The following is a 24000-nucleotide window of genomic DNA, read 5'->3' as shown; positions in this document are numbered from 1 at the left end:
TGACAAACTTGGGTAAGTTAACTCAGAGTAAGTGATAAACCTCCAAATCAAATCCCTTGGGCTCTTCTATAAGGAGGTTTACCACTTGCTTTGAGTTAACCTACCCAGGTTTGTCACTAAACCACACTCTTGGAACCCCCCCCCCCAGGTGTCAGTGTGTCATTGAAGTGATGACTTGGACAGATGTTTGCCTCACTGTCACTTCCCTTTGGTCTTCATCATGTAGTTTATCATGGAAATGAAGTGTCCAGGCTGTCTGTTCAGCCTCGCGTCAAATTAGATGAGGGTTTCTGCTGACTTTTTTTGAGCACTAAAGGCGTCGTCTATAAAAAAAATGTTTTTAGCTTGTTCTGGCTTAAATGTAGTATCTGCCATCGTTTTGCTGAAACTGACATCTGGAAGTTGAAACTGACATCTGGAAGTTGAAACTGACTTGTTCCTTAAATGTCCCTGCTAATTGGGTCATTTGTGTTTAAATGCATTCTTTCTGTGGTGACTTAGAAAGTCAAGGTGAGCCTGTGTGTGTGTGTGTGTGTGTGTGTGTGAAATGAAGGTGAGCCGGTGCACAAGGCCTTGAATGCTCTCTGATTGGTCTCTGATAGTCATTGTATTGCATGCCAGCTTTTAAAAGGATGGTCACTGTTTTTCCTCAGGCCTCTAGAGGAGTGTGTTATGCATGTGGCTTGTGTGTGTGTGTGTGTGTGTGTGTGTGTGGTGTGTCTGTGTGTGTGTGTGCGCGCTCACCTGCCTCTAGGTGGGTCTTGTTGGCAGAGGTGGCTTGTTCTGAGGGTTTGCCAGAATACTTGTAGAGTGTGTGTGTTTGTGTTTGTTTGTGTGTGTGTGTGTGTGTGTGTGTGGTTGTCTGTCTTTCTTTGTGTCTGACAGAGTGTGCATGTGTGTGTGTGAGAGAGAGAGAGAAGGGGAGAGAGAAGAGCACCAACACTCTCAAATGGTTGGAATGTGTGCGGCGCAGGAGTTGCGAGACCGGAATGACGAGTTGAGCTCGGAGCTGGAGATGCTGAAGAGCCAGAGCCTGGTCAGGAGACCCAGACGCTCGAGAGAGAGCCTGTCCTCTCCCACCTGGTCCTGCCGCCGAGCTCTCACCACCGAGTCTGATTCAGGTACGCGCAGGGACGGGGTTAGGATTTCACCTCCCATCATTTAGATTCAGAGAATGTGGGTAAAAAGCTTGTCCTGTTTGGGTGTACTACTAAAGCCCTGCCCACTCGTTGTTAAGTCACTTGCTTAATGCCACACCCGTCCACACACACAAGGCTTCGCTCTGTATGTTGGGTGTCTCACTTCCATACTCTTTCCTTCCTGTTGTGTCTGTGTGTCTTCAACCTCTCTGCCTCTAGATGACCCTGACATGAAGAAAGGCAGTTCTCCTCAAGTCAAGAAAAAACTTCAAGTGGAAAATAAAAATGGTAAGATATAGAAACAGAGTTAAATAAAAAAAAGTCACCACAAAATAACCTTAAGTAGCATCTTAAAGGGATTTACTGTGTGTGTGTGTGTGTGTGTGTGTGTGTGTGTGTGTTTCAGCTCTGGGTTCTCTGGAAAGTCTATCTGCACCTGTTAGCATAGAGACCGAGTTGGCCATGGAACAGCTGAAGGAGAAGTTCGAACAGGAGGTACAGGACCTCAAGATCCAGCTGGAGACCAAGGTACAGAGGGCACAGACGCAACCATGTGAAAATATGAATAGAATATCGTTGGAAATATGGGTGGAGATGTACACAGGAGACAGACAGGCGTAAATAGATACACGGGTCTGCATCTCATAGCTTCACTGAGCTTCACTGGGAGAGACCAAAGCACATGGTTTTCTAAGTTTCCCATCGGCCTTATTCTGATTGAAAACATCTAAAAATGCCAACAGCACTGCCACACTTGTGGAGCCCACAGACGGTGTGTGTGTGTGTGTGTGTGTGTGTGTGTGTGTCTATATATATATATACACACACACACAGACAGACAGACAGACACACAGACACACAGACACACACACACACACACACACACACACACACACACACACACACACACACACACACACACACACACGGTATATAAGCCTGTCTTGTCCGCCCTGCGCAGGTGAACTTCTACGAGCGCAGTATGGAGCTGATGCGGTGCAACATGGAGGTGGAGCGCAAGGACATCTCCCAGAGCTTCAAGGTGGAGATCAGCGAGCTGGAGGAGCAGAAGGCCCAGGCCGAGGAGCGTGCCGAGAAGCTGAAGCAGGCCGCGGAGAAGACGGACGCCCAGCTGCAGGCCAGAGCCGAGGGGATGGCGTGGGGGTCCGACCTGGACCGCCGGCACCAGCGGGAGCGGGCCGAGCTGGAGCAGAACTACGCCCGCGAGATGGGCAACATCGTGCAGCGGCTCACCTCCGAGAAGGACCAGCTGGAGGCCGAGCTGAAGCTGAAGATGGACCAGGAGGTGCTACTGGTCAGGTGAGTGATGTGGCAGGTTGCTTTATTCGTTTTAAGGAGGTCTTAACTGTTTTAGCTTTGCAGGTCATACATTGGGTCTGGGTACGCGTTTAAAAAATGGTTTTGATTTTGGGAGGGGGGTTCCCTAAATTCAAAGGGTTTTGACCAGATTGTATACTCTTCAGTATAGATATATAGATACTCTACAGTATATTTCAACTGACCACAGATAATATAGGATCCCTATCCTACCTAAAACAGCCATTGTCCGTTGATTAAGGCCATGCACGCGATGACCACTGATAATATAGGATCCCTATCCTACCTAAAACAGCCATTGTCCGTTGATTAAGGCCATGCACGCCATGAAATTGGGTTTCCTGTCTTGAACCGGTGGCTAACACGCATCATCCTCCCCCTGTATAAATGAATGAGTCAACATTAGGTGCCGACCCCAAATTCTGCATGTCTTGCCACCTAAAAGCCTTGACTCATTTACATAACCAACCACAATACAGAATCTCTATTCAGCAGCAATAAGGGGAACTGTGTCCTTCAATGTTTTTGAAGTTCTGCCTCCATAGACCTGTGAGTGTTTGTGCATGTATGTATGTATGTATGTGTGTGTGGGAGTGTGAGAACTTGCTGTGTTGTGACTGTGTGTTTGGGTGTGTGTGTGTGTGTGTGTGTGTGTGTGTGTGTGTGTGTGTTGTGTTGTGGAGGGGGAGAGAACTTGCTGTGTTGTGACTGTGTGTTTGGTTGTGTGTTTGTGTGTGTGTGTGTAGACGCGTCCATGGAATGATATGCACGTTCATTGTAAATGTACATACATAAGTGAGTGTAAAAGCTGTGAATGTGTGCTGAATCAGGGAGGCGGCAGACAAGCAGCTCTCTCAGTGTAAGCTGCAGTATGGCGAGGCCCAGCGCAGCCTCCTGCACCAGCTGCACTGCGAGCGGCGCCACCTGCAGGAGCGGAGTGAGCAGCACCTCTGTGAGCAGGGCCGCTGGGAGGCCCGCCTGCAGGAGCTGAAGCAGGAGGCGTGCAAGGAGCGCATGCGTCACGAGGAGCGCGTCGGCGAGGAGCAGGCTCAGATCTGTCACAAGGCGGCCCTGGAGAAGAGGATGTTGGAGGAGGCTCACCAAGAGGAGGTGCTGCTCTTGCAGGAGGAGCAGGCTCAGGTCTGTCACAAGGCAGCCCTGGAGAAGAGGATGTTGGAGGAGGCTCACCAAGAGGAGGTGCTGCTCTTGCAGGAGGAGATCCGCAGCCTTGAGACGCAGGGGGAGCTGGAGGCGCGGGTCGAGGTGGAGGCTTGTGAGCTGCAGAAGCGGCTGGAGACCAAGCTGGAGGAGATGTGCGAGCAGCTGGAGGAGAACACGGTCCACCTGAAGTCACAGGACTCGGCCATCCAGCGCCTGACGTCTGACCTGTTCAGAACGGAGAAGGAGCTTGAGACGGAGAGGGAGAGAGTGAGGGAGCTGCTCTGTAAGGAGAAGGAGCTTGAGACGGAGAAGGACAGAGTGGAGGAGCTGCTCTGTAAGGAGAAGGAGCTTGAGACGGAGAGGGACAGAGTGGAGGAGCTGCTCTGTAAGGAGAAGGAGCTTGAGACGGAGAGGGACAGAGTGGAGGAGCTGCTCTGTAAGGAGAAGGAGCTTGAGACGGAGAGGGACAGAGTGGAGGAGCTGCTCTGTAAGGAGAAGGAGCTTGAGAAGGAGCTTGAGACGGAGAGGGACAGAGTGGAGGAGCTTGAGACGGAGCTTGAGACAGAGAGGGACAGAGTGAAGGAGCTGCTCTGTAAGGAGAAGGAGCTTGAGACGGAGCTTGAGACGGAGAGGGACAGAGTGGAGGAGCTGCTCTGTAAGGAGAAGGAGCTTGAGACGGAGAGGGACAGAGTGGAGGAGCTGCTCTGTAAGGAGAAGGAGCTTGAGACGGAGAGGGACAGAGTGAAGGAGCTGCTCTGTAAGGAGAAGGAGCTTGAGAGGGACAGAGTGGAGGAGCTGCTCTGTAAGGAGAAGGAGCTTGAGACGGAGAGGGAGAGAGTGAAGGAGCTGCTCTGTAAGGAGAAGGAGCTTGAGACGGAGAGGGAGAGAGTGAGGGAGCTGCTCTGTAAGGAGAAGGAGCTTGAGAAGGAGCTTGAGACGGAGAGGGACAGAGTGAAGGAGCTGCTCTGTAAGGAGAAGGAGCTTGAGACGGAGAGGGACAGAGTGGAGGAGCTGCTCTGTAAGGAGAAGGAGCTTGAGAAGGAGAGGGACAGAGTGAGGGAGCTGCTCTGTAAGGAGAAGGAGCTTGAGATGGAGAGGGACAGAGTGAGGGAGCTGCTCTGTAAGCTCTCCCAGATGAAGCAGGAACTAGAGGGCACCCAGGCAGAAGAGGCCGCGCTGCGGGACGAAAAGGAACTGATCCAGGGGAACTGTAACCATCTGTCGAGTGCCTTCGCCCTGCAGCAAGCTCAGTTCATGGAGAGAGACGAAGAGATGAGTGCGCTGAGGGCAGACCTGGAGGAGACCCAGGAGGCAGTGAGGAGCAAAGAGGCAGTACTCACAAGACAGGTCGCTGAGCTAGGAGCCCTTCAGATGGAGAGAACCACGCTCACCGAGGAGCGGAGACGGCAGAGCACGGACCTGGAGCACCTGCAGACGCGCTTCCAAAGCATGACGCAAGACTTTGAGCTAATGAGGAAGAGCAAACTGAGCTTGCAGGAGGCCTTTCGGTCGAGCAGAGCAAGGCGAAGGACATCCGCTCTACGCTGGAGCTAGACAAAGAGGAGAGGGATTGCCTCACTCAGGAAAACGCTGCCTACCAGCGACTGACCAACCAGCTGTCTGCACAGATCGTGGAGATGGAGGCCGAGGCCGACGGGTTCAGGGAGGAGCTCCAGCGCCTGACCCAGGAGTTGGGAAGAGGGACCGCCTGGTGCAGGAGCTCCGCGCCCAACTGGAGGCCCGGGCAGCAGAGATGGACGAGCTGTGGGCCCAGGTCCAGCAGAAGGTGCACCTGTTTGAGCAGGGTAAGAGTCTCTCAGGGGAGGTGGAGGAGCTGAGGGCTCTGCTGGAGGATAAGGAGAAAGAGCTCAGTGCTGTTAGACAGGAGACAGAAGGAGCTATCAGTCAGCTTCAGAAGTCCCTAGTGAAAGCCCAAGAGGAGCTGAGTAGGGTGGAGGAGGAGTGTGAGCAGGAGAAGACGAGGATGAAGGAGCAGCTCCTGGAGATGGAGAAGCTGGTCATGGCTCTGGAGGTGGCCATGGACCCTGCCAGTCCACACAGGTTTGTTGCCGTGCGGACTGGTAAACCAGGAAATGAGCCAATAAAAACAATGACTAACCCCCTCCCGCCGTGATCCGAGACATTTTGCCTGCTGAACGTCGGATGCAATGAACTGAATAACTGTAGCTTCGAGAGTGTCTAACTTTTTGAGTTTTCTTTTTTCTGTCCGAATGTTGCGTGTCTAATGGAATGGTTATTAACCTGCATTCTCTTTCTCTTCACCTCTCTTGCACAGTTTTGGCTGAAATTCTGTGGAATCCACAAACGTGTGAAAACAACATTCGCTCCATCCACTAACTGAATGATTTCTTTTGATTGCATGGTAGAGAATTTTGCGAATAACACGAGTCCCAGAGAGTGTGTGTGTAGTGTTTCACAACTAATCTAGATTGATTGCTTTGAAAACTGAAGGCATTTTTTGTGTGTGTGTGTGTTTGAAAGAAAATTGCATTTACCTGATTTATTGATTTTTCTCAGTTCACTGACTGCAATTGCATAAATGCTGATCCATCAGTCTCGCCTATTGGTGTTCCCTTTCCATCTTGGAGATAATAATTCTTGCCATATTTGTTCTGTTGCATCAGGGCTAAACTTGATGAAGTCCATTCTGAGAACAGTGCACTGAAAGACCGACTGACGATGCTACAACAAGATGTGAAGTCACTTGAAGAGGAGGTCGACAAAAAGAGGTGTGTTTTAATCTAAGAATGGTGTCCTACGGGACATTGATGCATATTTGTATCATACAAACTTTATAATATGATATATATGTAATTACTCCGGTGTGTTACCAGGAGGAAACTGGATGACGTTGAGCGAGAACACGAGAAGAAAAGGGAGGATGAGGAAAAGCTACACAAAGAGGTGAAGATGTTTTGCCCCTGTTCTCCTGGAATCATGTCATGTTTATTCATAATGATCGGAGTGCTTCCACACATACCTGTTTTCTGTCAAAACCAGCACACATAGGGCTGAAACACACCAAACGCGTTTTTAAAACGGCAGACGCTTCAAAAACGCCTTGGCAAAGTGCGGCGGGCAAAACATCCGCAGGATCATTAGGCTGTTTTGCCCGGCGCCCAGGAAGCGGAGCTGCGTGCGCAACCTGCCTGGGCCGAGTGTTAACATTGATGAGCGGTGCGCCTCCGCGCCTTGCGCTGGAAAGTTGAGAATAGTTCAACTTTTAAGCGCATCTAAAAAACGCGTGGTGGAGAAAAGGCGCACACGCAAGGCGCGCCGTACCATAGGAAACAATGCATTTGCTAGCGTCCCGTTTTTAAAAAGCGTTTGGTGTGTTTCGGCCCATACAGTGCATTCAGAAAGCATTCAGACCCCTTCAATTTTTTTTTCATTAAGTTATGTTGCACCCTTATGCTAAAATCATTTAAATTCAATCAATCTAAACCCAATACAGGATGAAGCAATAAAGGATAAAGCATTTTAGACATTTCTGCAAATGTATTAAAAAGGAAAAACTGAAATATTGACATTAACACTTGCCACTTCAATTTAACTCAGGAGTCTAAAATCCTGTTTTCACTTTGTCATTCTGGGGTATTGAGTGTAGACTGGTAAGGTAAAAAAAAGAATTTAAATGGATTCAGCAGAAGGGTGCAACATAACTAAATGAATACTTTCTGAGTGCACTGCACAGCATGCATATTCAAAACATTTGTCATGGCAAATCTCCCTCAACTGTGCATCATTTTGACTCTAGCACTTTGACATACAGAGCTTTGTCTGTTCATCAGTCTTTATGACATGTAGCATAGCAAGCCAGGCATGTGCATTTATGTATGCAAATTATTAATGTGCATTCATTCAGTCATCATCAACTTCTCAATACAGCCATACTTGTCTAAAGCGCCGGTTTACAAGTCCGCTCCAAACTGCATACATAGTTTATTTTATACTCTTCATCTTATTTTATCCTCTTCATCTTACTCTTCCTCAGAATACAAAACACCGCGAGGAGGTTCTGGACCTCAGCTCACGGAACCTCCAGCTCAGCAGTGAAAACGCTGAGCTCAACTCTCGTCTCCGTGCCGACCAGGGTGCTGTCCAGATGCTGACGGAACGCCTGGCCCAGGTGTGCCGCGAACAGGAGGATGGGAAGACGACCGTCCAGAAGCTGCAGGAGGCGTCCAGTCAGCAGGACCGGGAGAGATCCCAGCTCCAGGCCAGCTGGCACCTAGAGCGCGGGCTGCTGGAGAGAGAGCTGACGACCGCCAAGGAGAAGGTATGGTCACGGAGGCCTGATACCTGACACTCAGAGCTGAGATAAGCATCAGCCATCACTGAAACTGGTGTAGACCTTTAGTTTTAGGAATCCATTTGGGCATAGCCAGATGTTACATCCATTTATAGTAATGTGCTTTGGAACGTACTGAGTATATGCACGCAGGGACATTTTGAGTATTGTCTCTTGAAGTGTCTAAGTGTTTCTTTTTCATATTTAAATATCATGTGGGGTGGGGATGGGACATTTATTTGACCTTGAGTCCGAGCCAGCCATAAATGACACTGTGTCTGTGGTATGTCTGCGACTGTCTGTCCTTGTGATATCTTAATGCCCTGTGTGGAATGCAGATTCAGCAGTTGTCTCAAGTTGAGTCGGAGCTGACCAGCCACACCCTGAAACAGCAGTGGCTCCAGCAGGACAAGGAGAAGCTGCTGAAGGAGGCTGAGGAGAGGAACCACAAGGTAGGAGGGGTCAGGGGTCGAGGGGGGTTGTTCTCATGTTGCCTTCCTAAGACCTTTTAGTAGTTGAATGTAAGTGGTTCTGTGTATTTAAACAATGATTTTGTTTAATGTCTTGACAGCTTGAGAAACTCCAGGAAGCACTTCGTGCTGTTGACACTCAGACGGAACAGCTGCGTTCCCAACTCCAGGCTGCGTCCCAGGAGAATCGTTCCCAACTCCAGGCTGCATCCCAGGAGAATCACGCTCACAACCAGGAAAATGCTGCACTTCAGAGAATGCTGCAAGAGTCTCAGGACAAGGTAGCCCACGAATGCATGCTTTCTACTCTTTGCCACGCTCGGAGAAATGACTGGAGCGAATTCATCATTATATAAAGTACACAAGTTGTACTCTTGTACACGACTACAGATTACATGGCTGTGTGTGTGTGTGTGTACTTGGTGTCCTTCAGGTCATTGAGCTGGAGATGAGCTTGGGTCAGCTGTGTAGGGAGAAGGAGGAGCTTCAGAAGAGCCGTCGGCAGCACGAGGATGAAACCGCTCGGGCTTTGGAAGAGGAATGCCGAAGGCTTCATTTACAAAACCAGGACCTACTTCAAAAGGTAAAAGCACCGTTTTACATTCCGTCGATACACAGTGGTTATGGTATTGTGACATTTTTAAACACATGTCCAAAATGGAGTTCAGTGAATTCATGAACTCCTCACATGTGCAGAGAGTAGCACCAAACCAACCCATGTTCAAAATAAACTGGAACGTAAACACACTTTAATTTGCTCCGGTAGGTGGCACAGCTGCAGACTCAGGAGAGGGAGCTGAGGAAACTGACACACGAATGCCTGACTCTGAAACACAAACAGGCCCAGCTAGAGACGGTTACTCAGGAGGCCAAGGATCAAGTGAGCAAACCTTTTATTTATCCATTTTAAATGAACAACATAGCCAAATATGCCCCCTCAATCACAGAACACACAGAAAGCCAGGTACTGATACTTGAACTGTCTTTTAAGGATTTCCAAAAAAATACAACAGCTACTGAAGGCGGTGCATTCATACAGATGATAACTAAAATAATTGACAATCACATGGTCAGTGACCATTGCCCCATCTCTGTTTATCCTCTGGCTTTGACTTTAAGTGAAGCTGACGTGTGTGTGTGTGTGTGTGTGTGTGTGTGTGTCTCCAACCACCCCATGTTGTTGTTTCCACTCAGGCACTGCGGGCAGACACGGCCCTCTCCCTGGCGCAGGCCCAGCACGCGCGGGCGGTGCAAGACATGCGGGAGCAGGCTGGTGTGGGCTCCAGGGAGCAGCTGGCACCCCTCCATGCCCAGCTGGCAGAGCAGCAGCGCAGGGGGCAGCATCTGGAGGAGCTGCTCCGCTCCCAGGCACAAAAGGGCAGCACGCAACTGGCACTGCAGCAGGTACGCGGGCGGACCGGCACAAACACATACAGCCTGGCACTGCAGCAGGTACAGGGCAGACCAGCACAAACACAAACTAGAGAGTGTGACACACACAGCACATGGGCAGGATGTACTAAATTGAAATCCTCAGGCAATCAACAATTTGACAGGGACTCATTCAGTTTTCCAATTTCAACTGCCGTCAGTTTCATTCGTCTTCTGACCTCTGAATTCAGGAGTCTGACCTGGCTGTAAAACCCCCTATTCTGAGTATAACTTGAATATTTTTTTTTTCATTCTTATTTTTATTAAAATGACTTTCCATATTCACCCTCTCTCACCTGTTACACAAGGGAACCATGTTTCGTATTGGTTCTGTGCACCATAAATAGTTGCCAGAAGGATGGAGAAAAATACTCTCTGCCTATTGGTTATAGCAGGCATTGGAATCTGATTCAAAAAGGCTACAACACCAGTTGTGCTGTAACAAATGATGAAGGAATGAAACATTAAAACATAAAAAAAAAAAAAAAAAACATTAAAATATCTGTGGTAGCGTAGCTATGTCAGTTATCGGACAGTGTCAAACATCGGCCATTCTGTTAAACAATCAAAATACTAAGTTTAATAATGGATTAACAATCTATAACTTCAGTTTAATAATGGATTCACATGACAACGCGAACGATAACACACGCCGTCCGATAATTAAACTCGTTACGATAACATCTTTACAATGATGTCATTTCCCCCGCAGGAGCAATATGAGAAAGTAATGGGACACATGCAGGAGAGGATGGAGGAGGTGGAGGCGAAGCTGAAGAATGTTCGGATGATGTTACAGGAGAAGGTCACTCAGCTTAAAGAGCAGGTCGGTTTACATCTCTCAAACCTACAGGTCCTAAAACTGTCAGGACACACCTGAAATCCAGTCCTTTCCTGAGGAAGTGCACGTTCATGTTTCCGTCAGCCAGGCTAACGACAGCCTCATTCAATCTTTCAGTCAATGTTATCTTTAAGCTGTAGAGAGCTGGCCTGGCTCTGCCAAAATGCCATTCACTGCGTTCATTGTTGGCTGGATCTGTTCCATTGAATTGTAATTAGCCTATAAGCATTAATCCATACTACACTGGAGGCGGCTGGATTAGGGAGGCGCTCACATCACTGATGCGGAGTAAATGATGACACAAGGTTTGGCTACATGTGTTGAAGGTGCAGTTTTTGATTATGATTAATTCCACTTTTTTGCTGAATTCAGCTAAATTCTCATTGCGCCCCTCTAGCTATCTGCCCAGTATGTGCGCTCAAAGACAAATCTGGTGTGTGTGTGTGTGTGTGTGTGTGTGTGTGCGCTCAAAGACAAATCTGGTGTGTGTGTGTACAATTCTGCCTCTGTAAATGGGAAACAAACAGGCTCGGACCGACCTGACTATTCCAGCCAAAAAAGGCTGAAAAAAAGGGATGTATTTGATTGGTTATTGAGCTCATATGTCAACCACCTTTCACCAGGATCAAGGACTGGACCTTTAATCAAACGTATTGAAACCATTTGGGAGATGAGGCATCATATCTTTCACCTTAACAAAGGCCTATTTGACTTTATAGTAATTTCCCCCTTCATTTGATCAATGTAAACTATATATGAACTCAAGACTGACAAGCTCTCCTCAGCTGCTTCATTTCCATGCCACTGAGTTAGGGGACACTTGCAGGTTTAATTTCTTGTGAGTTGCATCAGTAACTTGTGTACTTAAATACCCAGTGTATTTACTGTGAGGACTTTCGGTTCTTTTTATACCAAGAAACTGACACTTTGTCACTTTGTAATGTTTCAGTCAGGCCTGCATAGTGATTGGTTGTGCAACCCTTGTCATAATTGAAGGAATTCAAGGTTATTTTATGATCTAATCCACGCCATCTCTGGGTCCCTCTCTGATTTACAGCTGACCAAAAACGCCAAGTCCGACCTCCTGCTGAAGGACTTGTATGTGGAGAACTCCCAGCTCATGAAGGCGCTGCAGATCACGGAGCAGCGTCAGAAGAGCGCGGAGAAGAAGAGCTTCCTGCTCGAGGAGAAGGTGGCTGCTCTGAACAAACTCCTACGGAAAATCGCTCCTGCATCCCTGTCGGCATAGAGCACTTCTTTCCCTACAAGCTTCCACAAGAGCCATATTCTATTGTGACATACCTCTCTTCTTTCTCCACACCCAAGTAGAATGCGATCACAGCGTAGTGAGGCAAGTGCTGTATTGTCCTTCGTCACCCCAAAGCAATAAATGACCCTCGCGTATATTTTCCAAGCACAAACCAAGCAGGTAACTTGGTATATATTTTCATCTAGGGTACTGGGCACAGTGTTTTTGCTCCATATATTTTTTCACCTCCTGTGAAGCTGTAAGACGTGTTGCAGGTTTCAATAATAGGTTCAAATATTGTGCTTTTAATAGCGTGTCTGATGAAGTGGGTTGAGACAAGTGACCAGTAGTGGACCATGCTACAAGATATTACTGCTTTCTTAAAACCCATGATATAATCCTATGACTACACCACCCAGTCTCGAACTACATGTGGTCTTGTACAGTGACGACCCCCCCCCAGGTCAATCCCGGTCCCCTGTGTACCTCTGACTAGATGTGGAGATGCGTTCATGCACTGCCTGGGATTCATTCCCAATCTTAACATCACAGGGAAATCAGGGTGCTGCTTTATATTCCCACTATTCCTTCTGTCAACATGGATCCAAGGACTAAGTTTGGCACAATCATGTCTGGATGGATGAATGATATTTATGAAAGTGTTTCTTAATAAACTTGTAATAGCAACCAAAAGTACAGTATTTCATAATGTATAGTTTTGATACACGGGTGCTACATTTTGACACTTGCACATTTTGAAATCTCTATGCACTACTGTACAATTGTTTTTGGATAACTCATAAGCGTAAGTAGTATTGCAAACAAATTGTGGAAAGAACGTTACAGATTGTGGTTAACATTATTCAGACATTTTCCCAGATGGTGACATTATTGTATAAAGAGTAATTGTTAAGTAGGATGTACATTTATTTTTTTGCCCTACATCATTGTATAAATTTATGTACAAATGTTTACCAAGTAAAACCTCTTCCCTTGAACACATATGCTTTCAGAACCATTTTTTTCTCTCCATACTTGGCATAGTTCAGTACATCTTCTACACCCTCTTGTTGTGACCTCAAGAGATGACATGCTCCAGAACGCCCTGGCGAATCAGCTGCTCACATTTCCAACGTGGGAGAAAATGCTGCAAAAAGATAATGCGTGGACGAGTCAGAGAACTAGGTCACACACACACACGACGACACGGCTTTCTTGAGACATTTATCAGTGTATTCACAATCAACTCAACCTTGGGAACGAATTAGAAGTGGAAGTAAACCTATGCTGTTGAAGCATACCTGGCTATTTTTCTTCAGCAGGATAACGGTGCCATCATCAATCTCAAATTCACCGTGGTCTTTCAAACAGCGCACCTACACAGAAAACAAAATCTCTAAGGAAAATCCAATATTCTTGGAACAAAAATCCCATCATTCACCATAAAGGTCAAACAAACAAACAAAGATCTGACTGAAATGAGACGAGCTACAGTCTATAGATGTGGCCTCAGGTGGCCAGCCTAACAAAGCGTTTCACACAGACCTGAATAGAGATATTAGGCTTGAAAACAAAACCTGTGGTTTTGGATCGTTGAAGCATGCAAATCTATTCTAGTAGACTCCCAAAATAAAATGATGAACAAGGAAATGAGCATATGAACAAGAGGTCCTCTTTAAAGAGGAATTAATGAAATCAACAACTAAGCATGCATGACAAAATATCTTGTTCTGCATAATTTAGTGACACAGTTACAATGCCACGGAGTGCTTGCTAAGCACCTCGGCATCTTTCTCACCTCTATGTATAGGCTCTTGGGAGGTTTCATGTCCTGTGTTATATCCAGACCACCGTCTCCACCAATTGATCTCATATAGGTGGCAAGGGATTTTTTATACTGGTTGAACCAGTCCAACTGTTCAAGATTTAAATATGACAAAGATGCATCAACTTCAAACATAGCTTTATCTGGAAAGATGACAATCTAAATGATCCCTGCCTAAACCACAAAAATATTATGAATGGCTTTGCGTTTCATTGCCAAACGACCAATATGTGGTTCATGGCAGTTATCAAACCAAACCAAATTCAGTAAACTGCATGAGAGAACATACCTCTTCTGCGCACATATGAAAACGAATATTTGTAGGAAGGACGCTTCCATACTCCCACCGGAGTGCTCGTATCCTGAGTAGGCGATCGTAGCTGCAGAGGAGAGACCAGTTGACACAAAGTCGATACAACCCAATTAACTAACATGTCAGGATCAAGGGTCATTCAACGGTGAGGCACAGCACTTACAGGTATGCAGCGATACAGCGCTGGTTCCTGAGCAGACAGCAGTGACGGAATTTGATGGTAGGAATCAGTTCACTCCTGCCCTCAGCTTTCGCCTCATTTCTAAAGCGACAGACAAAAACAGAGAACTTGAATTCGAATGGACAAATTAGCAATATATACAAAAACAAGTTACAAGTCAAATTCTGATTTGCCGACAAGGGTTTAAGATTCGACGTCAATTAACGGTAGACTAGGCTATACGTCAACCATACTTACACATCACTTTGATTTTGTTCGTATAATGCCTTCATTTCTTCGAGGACCTGACGGATGCCATCCTCCTATTTCAATGAAAATTATTATTTCGATAAATAACTCGCTATTTGAAGTAACCATTTCTCAACAGGCAGTTGGCATCTAGTGATTTTACTGTGAACGTTACCAACAAAATAACTGATGCTTGATGCTAGCATAATAACCAGGACAAAATGAGACCGCTTTCAAGCGTAGTTCACACACTTACATTGAAAGCTGGCAATTGCCCGTCACCCATTCGATGAAGTTCTCGGATAAGTTCAACTGCTTTTTCACAAAACATCTTTACAAATGTAACAGTCAATAAGAAAACAATAATATTGCCTAAATGGTCCAGTAGCCTCAGCAAGTGAACCACACAAACGACTACTTTCGCGGCAAAAAACTATTTGTGATGATCATGTGACCATGTCCAAAGTAAGGGTAACTGTAAGGGACATTCATTAAAGCTTATGAAACTGGTATGGATAGTCTTTGAAGAAGTTCCGTCAAGATGAACAGGTTGTTTATAATCACTTTTATTCAAACTTTTATCTTGAGTATCTTCACTTATATCGTCAGTATACTTCAAACCCAATGAAGGGGAATTTCTCATCACATTTAAGTCGTGTTTTGTACCATTCAGATCGATCTTCACTCATAGCATACTAGTGTTTTACGTTTCTAGTTAATTAGCTAATGTTAGCTATGACAGCTAGCCAAACCTTCTAGCTAGTAAAGCTATCGTCATCTAAACCGTGCATGAAGCTCCTAAAACGGAAGATGCCTGTCTGTCCCTCGAGTGTGGTTAAACGTTACAGTGGTTATTCTGATTTATAATGTGCACCTTTGGGGTGGTTTATCGTTTGGATGATCGAATAATGCAGACTCAGTGAATACGAAAACTATAGCTAACGTTACCTGTCAACAGCCGCCTAAGGTTACTACAACCATACTTAATGTTAGCTATCAGAGACTCCGCTCAACCGCTGTAGGTTACTCGAATTTCTCAAGACATCCTGTCAATGCTAACTAGCAAACTGACCCAAAGATTTGACATAGGCAGATCCTTTTTGTTATGGAAAGAACAAATATTTTACAAATATTTTAACGTCATGATTTCCCCCCAAGCTATTTTTCAACGTTTACTCATGGGTTGTTGTTTCGACAACCAGCACTTCGGGACATTAAGGATTTAGTGCCTTCAGTGACTCTTACGAGTATACAAATACAGCTACATGCTAAGCAAACTTTACGACTGTCGCAAACATGGCTGACAGGTCTTCTCTGATTGGCTGCAGTTGGAACTTAGGGGAAAGGTTGAACTGATCAGCTGGTCTCTGCAGATATAGGACTTCTGCAAACAATGTAGGAAAAGTGCTGAATGTCAGTTGCGCTGGGAGTGGATACAACGGTGGAGTTATCGGCGGCGTACACTGCCTCCTGCACTTAGAAGCGGTCTCCAGCGACAGCAACTGCCTCCGTCTTTAGGGAACAAACCTGCATCGTCCAGATAACGGCATTTAGCAAGGTTGAAGCGGTCTTTGCTGCTGCGGTGATATTTACTTGATCTCTTCTTTTTTGTATTGGTCCTTCAGATTTCAGTGATGAGAAAGCGGAATAACTCGCTCACTCAGGATAATGACAGCTCTGCTACCAAAACAGTGCTGGACAGCAATTTGAAACACTGTCAGAAGACAGCAGAGGGGAACACAGAATCAGGAGTCCAATACGATTCTGCTGACTCGAATAAGACGATGGGTCGAGCATTCAGAAGGTGAGATATCGACGTGTTATAACGAACAAACTGTGGACTTGCTTGCTAAATATTTCGTTAATCGTATTAACTACGGTGCCAGACGAGTTGTGCAATAGCTCTCCAAGGAGTTTAACTTGAGATAGACTTAAATAAATGCCGTATCGAACAATCGGTCCTGCTACTTTAATGTATAATGTAGTTTTGTATCCCACGCGTTGTATGAATACATTAGGCTATTGATTATCATGAAACATTCTACTGTCACACTTTCCGGTTTCAGGTTTGGATGCAGTGTTGTTCAAAGGACTCCATGGAGTACCGAAGTACAGTCATTACTTTGTAACGACCTCTTGTATAAGAAAGTCTCTCGTTTCTCTCGTGTCTGGGGTAACAACGTTGGGTAGGGTGTCTGATGACTTGCACTCTACACTCAGAGTAGTTAAGATGCTGTCGATAACCTGAAAATAGACGGCTGTAGGACCAGCGCTTTGTATAAGAGTACAGGATGCTGATGCTGCTTTGCATGTTATCTGACACAATTAAGCCCAAAGGTCAACTGTGGGCAGGTGCCTACAAAATGTATCTCCACACAGTGACTTTGTAGATATTTATATATTATTATAAACTAGATATATCTTCTATTTATAGTCTAGTGAAGGGTGTCACTTAATTGGGATTATTGTCCACGCTCTGCTCCTCTTGTGTCTACCACGGGTGTAATCTCTGAAGGTTACCCCTGATCCTGAGAATTCTTTAGTCCTGTGAAATAATTTAAACAGTCTAATGTCATGAAATAAGGAACAGCTACTGGCACATATTGGGGGTTTAGTGTTGCTTAGTGCCTAGCCTAGTTTCTCAGAAAACTCGCGGCATTGCATGTTCCCACAGCTGGTGTTTTCAAAATGATTTTGCATTATTGTCAGAAAGTAGATGTAGTTCATATGTATTTTAAATCCATGTTCAAAATAATTAGCTCATTTATTTTTGCATACATGTCAGAAAGAAGATGCAGTTGCATATTTTTTCTAGGCCAATACCTAGGTAAGATTCTGAAAGTTTCCCCTCAAAAAGGACCCGTGCTAACCTGTCCAACCAACTTTTCCTTTTATTGTATATTGTATAGCTGTGAGAGTAGTACATCCAGTATCAATATATCCGTATATCTATTTTTTTGCTTTAATGCAGATTAATTGTGTAAAATGATTGCTTTGGCCACTTCCTGTTGCTTTATTTCAGTTTGGGGCCCAATGCATCAGAACACCGCAGTATGATGATGTAGCAAAGTGTGACATTAAACAGCTCCGTCTAACTCTCACCAACACTGAGTGCACGGATCTGATGATGAGCGATTGTATAGCGCAGTAGCGCTCTTGTGTCTTTGAGGAGGCAGCCTGTAGCCTAGGGGGAAGTAGCCCTCGGCCCTTGCGTGTGACAGCCAGGGTATTGGGTAAATGGGACGCAGAGTCAGCAGAAGCGATTCACTATACTCCTGACCTGCATTTGTCATGTGAGGTCGAGGCTTTTGGGCTGACTTGCAATAATAGTAGATTAGCTAAAAGACTTCTGGTCTTAATATTACATTTAAGAGCTGAGAGCTAAGTATTGTATACTACGTACTAAGTACTGATATACTTTTACTCTTAACAATTTTATTTTGGCATCAGCTGCATTCATTGAAATAGGGTTTTCTTTTAGGTCATATCAGTGTAAAATGTAATTTGTGAAAGTGCTTGCAACGATAGTCATTAAATCTTTCATGTCATTCATACACGTCACCATCGGGCTTTTTTCTAATACTCTCGCTCGCTCTCTCTCTCTCTCTCTCTCATTGGAGCAGCAGTTCGGTCGATTTGGTCGGTGTTCACATGTTACAGATAGACGTTGCCAAAAGCTACAGAAAGGCTTGGAGTCTAGAGATGACAATTGAGTCTGAATGAACCGCTTTTTGCGGAGGAAGTAGCTTCTTTCCACAGGGCCTCAGTGATTTGACACTAGAAAGTGAAATCACACACCTTTGTGCTCACTGCTCATTTAGCTAGTAACTGTATCTCCCCATCCTCTTTGCACCCAAGACCAGGACTGACACATCTGCTTGAGTTTCACTCACTGATAGTGGAGGTTACACGTCACCACATGATTCGCACGTCTTCATAAACACGCAGATAAATCTGTTCTCTGAGTCATTCTTTGAACTCCTCTTTGAACCCGTCACCTAACCCCCCCCCCACCCCCCCCCCCAGGCTCAATGAACTCTTGACAGTATTCTGGAACACTAGAGGGTAGCAGATCTGAGAGTGTTGTTCCTTTGTTAGTTGCCATGTTCCAAGGTCTGGGGGGGGCATAACGTGTAGTGTTATCTGTGTCACAATCCACAGGGGCTGAGCTGCGGAGCCAGAGACTGTCAGCCATGCATGGGGAGGGAGGGAGGGAGGTGACGATAGGGGAAGAGGAGAGATAGAACGTGGGAAAAATGAGGAAGAGAAAGAAAGTCAGAGACTAAAGACAGTAAACAAGGGACAGTACAGAGGGAAGAAAAGAGAGAGAGAGAGAGAGAGAGAGAGAGAATAGACTCATCCATACCACAGTTACCCCTTTATTGTCTCTGTTCCTCAAACCGCCTAAACCGTTCATGGTCCTTCAGCATTTGACAGTGGCGACAGTGGTACAGGGGGTAGAGAAGTCGTTTAGTAATCAGAAGGTTGCTAGTTCGATTCCCTGTCGAAGCGTCCTTGAGCAAGACACTGAACCCCTAATTGCTCCTGATGTGCAGTGTGCCATCAGTGTAAATGTAAAATGTGTATACATCCTTGTAAGTCGCTTTGGATAAAAGCGTCGGCTAAATGACTAAATGTAAATGCATTTGCCACCCTCCCACTGAACTCCACGGCAGGAGTGGGTGTTGAAGAACTGGAATGCCAGGCTTCCATCCGTCCCTGCCACCTTATTGTTCTCCCTTCTCCCCTGGGGAGAGACGCTGCGCCTGTGGTGGCTTTGGCCTGACTGTCATGGTGTATTATAGCAGATAGGCAGAAGAACCAGGGAAAATACATTTCATATATTTCTGTATCTCTGTGCTTTTCTGCACTGCACTCGCGGTCTTTATTTAGGTCAGCGACACGTCTTTTTCAGCCATGCGGTTGCTGTTGAATAATGGCTTCCTGAAACAACACAATTTACAGCCACAATTGCTGATACAGTGATCTCAGTCACAGCCATAATATACACAGCGCAAAACAGGTAGGCTGTGCGTTTCAGAAGCACAAGAGGGTATCTATTTTAAACCAGGAGCCCTTGTTACATAATGGAAAAGGACTTGTAGGAATACTTGCTGATAGAAAGCGGAGGAGACTTCGAGTCCGGCGCAGTTATGCATGCATTAACTAACAAAATCAGCCACAGTTTGCCAGCAAGCGCCCTAATTCCTAATCGCAGTATTAAAGCTGATTGATTTGTTCTGCAGGGAAGAGGCCTCCCGGCCAAGTCCTCTGCCTTACTGTGTGGACCTTTTCTCTCCCTCTTCTCTCTCTCTCTCTTTTTCTCTCTCTCTCTCGCTCTCTCTCCCTCTCTCTCTCTGTCTGTCTGTCTCTCTGGCCTGTGACTTTGCATGTGTGGTGAATTGGAGGAGGCTGTGGGTTGTTTGTCTTAGTATACCTGGCAGGTCCCACTGAAACGAGTCTGTGTGAAGTACAGAGCCAGGTGCTTTTTCTTCCGGAAGCCTCCATCCATCCTTATGCCATGACACAAGACGGCCATTCTTCTTGTTAATTGTTTTCACCGATCAAACTGAAGCTCGTGCCTGGATGGCCTTCATGCCAGAGGTCCGTGTTAAAACCGTGCCTGAGTCTTTTGTGTTGCAGCGCTCTTGTAGCGGACACCCGCATATTCGCTGACAGTTCTCCAGTGGCAAGTGCTTTACCTTATCTAGAACTATGCCCACAGATCAGATGCTCTCCCGTCTGTGTGTGTGTGTGTGTGTGTGTGTGTGTGAGAGAGAGTGTGAGTGTGCTCTCCAGTGGCCCCGTCTTATCTACAACTACTCCCAAGCAGTGCCTCACACTGAAGGAGTGGGTGCAACATGCAACAGCAAGTTGCTGCAGAGACTGAACTGAGCCAAGGCAGCCGATAAAGCAGCGTATTGTGCTACACCCAGCCCAATACACACAGCAAAGGGAAACATTGTTGACCAGAGATTTCAGTATTTATTTAGAATCAGCTGTTTGTTTGCTCACTCTGAATTAGTGTGTTTTGATAAGCCATGTTATTTCTCTCTCTCTCTCTCTCTTACTGTCATTTTTTCATTTTCCCTATTTGTGTGTGTGAGTTGGGCTTGTGCCTGTAGACTGGCTGTGTCATGGACTGCAGATATTTTTGTATCCTTTCTGCTCATCAGCATCACTCTTTGGTGGAGAGAGTCTGTTGCTGAGTACTCTGTGTGTGTGTGTGTGTGTGTGTGTGTGTGTGTGTGTGTGTGTGTGTGTGTGTGTGTGTGCGCGCATGCGTGCATGTGTGGGGGCGGGTGCAGTGCCGTTACTGTTGTACAATTTTAGCAACGAAGCTCTTGCCGGATACCTAAGATGCCTGGCAGAGTCCCTGAGCTGCAGTCAGATCTATATTCCAAGAGACTAAAATATCTCTTATTGTTGCGGAAATTGAGTAGGACTGAAATCTGACACCTTCCGGAGGATCATCCAACCTTAGTGAGGATTTTGAAGTCTTCACTTGGCTCATCAGAGATGTGTGAACAAGAGATGCAATCTTTACCTCTTTACCATCTTTGCCTTTTGTCCTGGGGAATATTGTAGTGACCCCACCTTGTTACTGTAACCTGTCTTAACCGAGAGTTGGGTAAGGAGACTTTGTTTACCAAGCAGTGTCATTCAAGCACGCAACCAGCCTCCTGATCAAAACATCCGAACCCGACTATATTTCCACCGACTGCAGCGGAGGCCTCCGAGCCCCATCCACCACCCCCTCTCGTCCGCAGGCCCGACTGCAGCGGAGGCAGACAGGGTCACCGTAGTGATCCCGCTTCAAGCTGTGCTCGCTCGCCTCCTCCGTTGTCAGGGTGCATTAGTGCCCCGGCTCTGATTGCACCCATTCTGCCAGCCGCAGTTGTCTCAAGGTCCTGGCAGTCGCACTGTAACCTTGGCCAGGGCAGGGGTGAGCAGGACGGGGTGTTTGTGTGTGTGTGTGTGTGTGTGTGTGTGTGTGTGTGTGTGTGTGTGTGTGTGTGTGTGTGTGTGTGTGTGTGTGTGTGTGTGTGGGGCGGGGGGTTGGTGGTTTGGGGAGCCGATGCTCTGGGGACCACACGACTGTTGGGGGAGAGGAGTTGGTGGGGGTTAGATAAGGATGACTTTATTTCTATTTATCAGTGAAACAGCGGTATTGTTTGTGGACGGCAGTCTTCCATTGCTGTGCGCTGTGACCTGGCTGGACCAGGTTCTTCCAGGACACCTCCAGTGTCTCATCTAGTCCGAGGTGTGTGTGGCGCCTACACAACATTTTGAATATTTCCGCTGGGAACAAGAACTGCATCACCCACAACCTAAGAGGACATCTTTTCATGTCTGTCAACATACAACAAACATACGACATGCATCACGTGAAGACAGAAGTGTAGGCTACAAAGCCTTGCACGATACCAGAATGTTTAATATATTAGCCCACATGCTAATACTTCTGTGCAGACTTGGCATGCTGAAAGCACAGTATCCAAAGATGCCGCTCCATTGATGCACCTGTGGGACACACAAGGACACCTGACGTGGTCTTGCACCAGGCGGATGGTCAGTCTGGTCCTGCAGGACACACATGGACACACCTGACGTGGTCTTGCACCAGGCGGATGGTCAGTATGGTCCGGCAGGACACACATGGACACACCTGACGTGGTCTTGCACCAGGCGGATGGTCAGTCTGCTCCTGCAGGACACACATGGACACCTGACGTGGTCATGCACCAGGCGGATGGTCAGTCTGGTCCTGCAGGACGTGGAGTTTGGTCGTGTCCTCGGCTGCCCCTCCCTTTCATGTACAGCAGCATAATGGGGTCCAGATGGCAGAAGATCTGTGTGACCTGGCTGCTCCGCTAAACGCATTAGCCTGAGGGGTGTTAAGAGTGCAGGTACTTCAGCCCACTGTGCCAGCACAGCTCCACTGACAACCAGACAGATCACCGCTCTCTCTCTCTCTCTCTCTCTCTCTCTCTCTCTCTCTGACCAGACAGATCACCGCTCTATCTATCTCTCTCTCTCTCTCTCTGACCAGACAGATCACCTCTCTCTCTCTCTCTCTCTCTCTCTCTCTCTCTCTCTCTGACCAGACAGATCACCTCTCTCTCTCTCTCTCTCTCTCTCTGACCAAGACAGATCACCTCTCTCTCTCTCTCTCTGTCTCTGACCAGACAGATCACCTCTCTCTCTCTCTCTCTCTCTCTGACCAGACAGATCACCTCTCTATCTCTCTCTCTCTCTCTCTCTGACCAGACAGATCACCTCTCTCTCTCTCTCTCTGACCAGACAGATCACCTCTCTCTCTCTCTCTCTCTCTCTCTCTGACCAGACAGATCACCTCTCTCTCTCTCTCTCTGTCTCTGACCAGACAGATCACCTCTCTCTCTCTCTCTCTCTCTCTCTGACCAGATCACCTCTCTCTCTCTCTCTGACCAGATCACCTCTCTCTCTCATTTCCTTTGTCTTTCTCTTTTTCTCCCCCTCCCACGTTCCTCTGTCTCTCCCATTCTGCCAGTCAACACCTGGTCATTACAGATCTGATTAGGACATGCCCGTCATCGTAGGAGGCCGTAGAGCGCTAGTTTAACAGACTCTGTGCTGACGTATTTGGTTTGACTGATGGTGGATGTAGGAGGTTAGTTCTGCTGCAGCAAACATTGGAGGTGAGGGTGGGGGTGGGGTTGCTAGCGGAGGCTCCACATGCTCTGCAGTTTAGGCCACCATCTGTCAGGCTGGCTTGGGGGGGGTGTGGGTGTGAGGGAGTTTGGAGGTGGGAGGTGGGAGCACAGTGATTGTCAAGCCAAGCCAGACTCGGGCCTCTGTGCACCTGGTTTGACTAGCAGGTGTTTCCATCTCTCCCCTTTCCGCTCATGTGAAACCCATTTGCAGTGGTGCGATCACACTCACCGGGGGAACCAGTTAGCAAACACACACACACACACACACACACACACACACAAACACACACACCAGAACAAACACTGTCAAATGTGCTCCCGTGGTCTATGCAGACACACAGACATGATTAATAAACACCAGGATGTTTACATACTACATGGTCATACTGGCATGAATACTGCATTAGGTGCGTACACACACAGCAGAAGTAGCAGGGTGACTGGCATGCTTCCGCCTGCACACACACACACACACACTTGGTACAAGAAACACCATCCTCTTTATGCATCACGGCGGCAGAACCACCCTTTCTGCTCAGGCCCCTCCAGGAAGTGGTCCCTCCCCGCGGCTCAGCTCACCGTGACGACAGAGCTCCGCTGGGTTGACTCCGAGAGGGCGATGTGATGCCTGCTGCGCGCACACACACTCTCTCTCGTGCTGGGGTGTGTTCCAAAACAGCAGGAACACCTACTCTCACTCCAACATCCCAGCAGGCCTCAGCACAGCCATGCAGTGTGTCTGTGTCACGTGCGTGACCTCCGACCCTTGTCATTTCACTGGAGTGATCTCACGGGGGCACTATTAATAGTTTGTTT

General features: G+C 46.9%; 3 protein-coding genes across 5 annotated transcripts in view; 2 read left to right on the top strand and 1 right to left on the bottom strand.

The window, feature by feature from the left end:
• The window catches only part of ninl (ninein-like), a 30169-nt gene extending 17226 nt beyond the window's left edge, over positions 1-12943 (top strand). For all 3 annotated transcript variants that reach the window (XM_031579509.2, XM_031579508.2, XM_031579510.2), the window contains 14 exons: positions 974-1121; positions 1359-1427; positions 1546-1667; positions 2101-2459; positions 6284-6388; positions 6494-6563; positions 7654-7938; positions 8289-8402; positions 8522-8701; positions 8854-9003; positions 9187-9300; positions 9615-9824; positions 10564-10677; positions 11750-12943. In XM_031579509.2, the coding sequence (XP_031435369.1) occupies positions 974-1121; positions 1359-1427; positions 1546-1667; positions 2101-2459; positions 6284-6388; positions 6494-6563; positions 7654-7938; positions 8289-8402; positions 8522-8701; positions 8854-9003; positions 9187-9300; positions 9615-9824; positions 10564-10677; positions 11750-11941 (2232 nt within the window). In that variant the 3' untranslated portion in view covers positions 11942-12943. The remainder of the gene's footprint in view (positions 1-973; positions 1122-1358; positions 1428-1545; positions 1668-2100; positions 2460-6283; positions 6389-6493; positions 6564-7653; positions 7939-8288; positions 8403-8521; positions 8702-8853; positions 9004-9186; positions 9301-9614; positions 9825-10563; positions 10678-11749) is intronic.
• A 24-nt stretch (positions 12944-12967) lies between these two features.
• gins1 (GINS complex subunit 1 (Psf1 homolog)) lies at positions 12968-14962 on the bottom strand. Its single transcript, XM_012827595.3, has 7 exons — positions 14745-14962; positions 14498-14562; positions 14243-14341; positions 14056-14146; positions 13740-13856; positions 13243-13317; positions 12968-13088 (listed from the first exon to the last, which is right to left on the bottom strand). Exons 1-7 carry the CDS (start codon positions 14817-14819, stop codon positions 13020-13022), a joined length of 591 nt encoding a protein of 196 aa, XP_012683049.1. The 5' UTR covers positions 14820-14962; the 3' UTR covers positions 12968-13019.
• The window catches only part of abhd12 (abhydrolase domain containing 12, lysophospholipase), a 26422-nt gene continuing 17381 nt past the window's right edge, over positions 14960-24000 (top strand). Inside the window, exons 1-2 of the mRNA XM_031579511.2 lie at positions 14960-15037; positions 16114-16292. Of these exons, the coding sequence (XP_031435371.1) occupies positions 16123-16292 (170 nt within the window). The 5' untranslated portion in view covers positions 14960-15037; positions 16114-16122. The remainder of the gene's footprint in view (positions 15038-16113; positions 16293-24000) is intronic.

This window comes from Clupea harengus, chromosome 13 (assembly GCF_900700415.2).
Source record: "Clupea harengus chromosome 13, Ch_v2.0.2, whole genome shotgun sequence".
NCBI lineage: Eukaryota > Metazoa > Chordata > Actinopteri > Clupeiformes > Clupeidae > Clupea > Clupea harengus.
The sequence above is the reverse complement of the archived record's forward strand: the minus strand, read 5'-3'. Positions and strand labels throughout refer to the sequence as shown.

What these genes read in the sequence shown, in the direction of transcription:
- gins1 (XM_012827595.3), bottom strand. Translation starts at nt 14,819, where the DNA reads ATGTTTTGTGAAAAAGCAGTTGAACTTATCCGAGAACTTCATCGAATG. An exon ending in CGCTGTATCGCTGCATACCT is followed by an intron (nt 14,147 to 14,242) that starts GTAAGTGCTGTG and finishes TCTCCTCTGCAG; the next exon opens with CTACGATCGCCTACTCAGGA. An exon ending in TTCATATGTGCGCAGAAGAG is followed by an intron (nt 13,857 to 14,055) that starts GTATGTTCTCTC and finishes AATCTTGAACAG; the next exon opens with TTGGACTGGTTCAACCAGTA.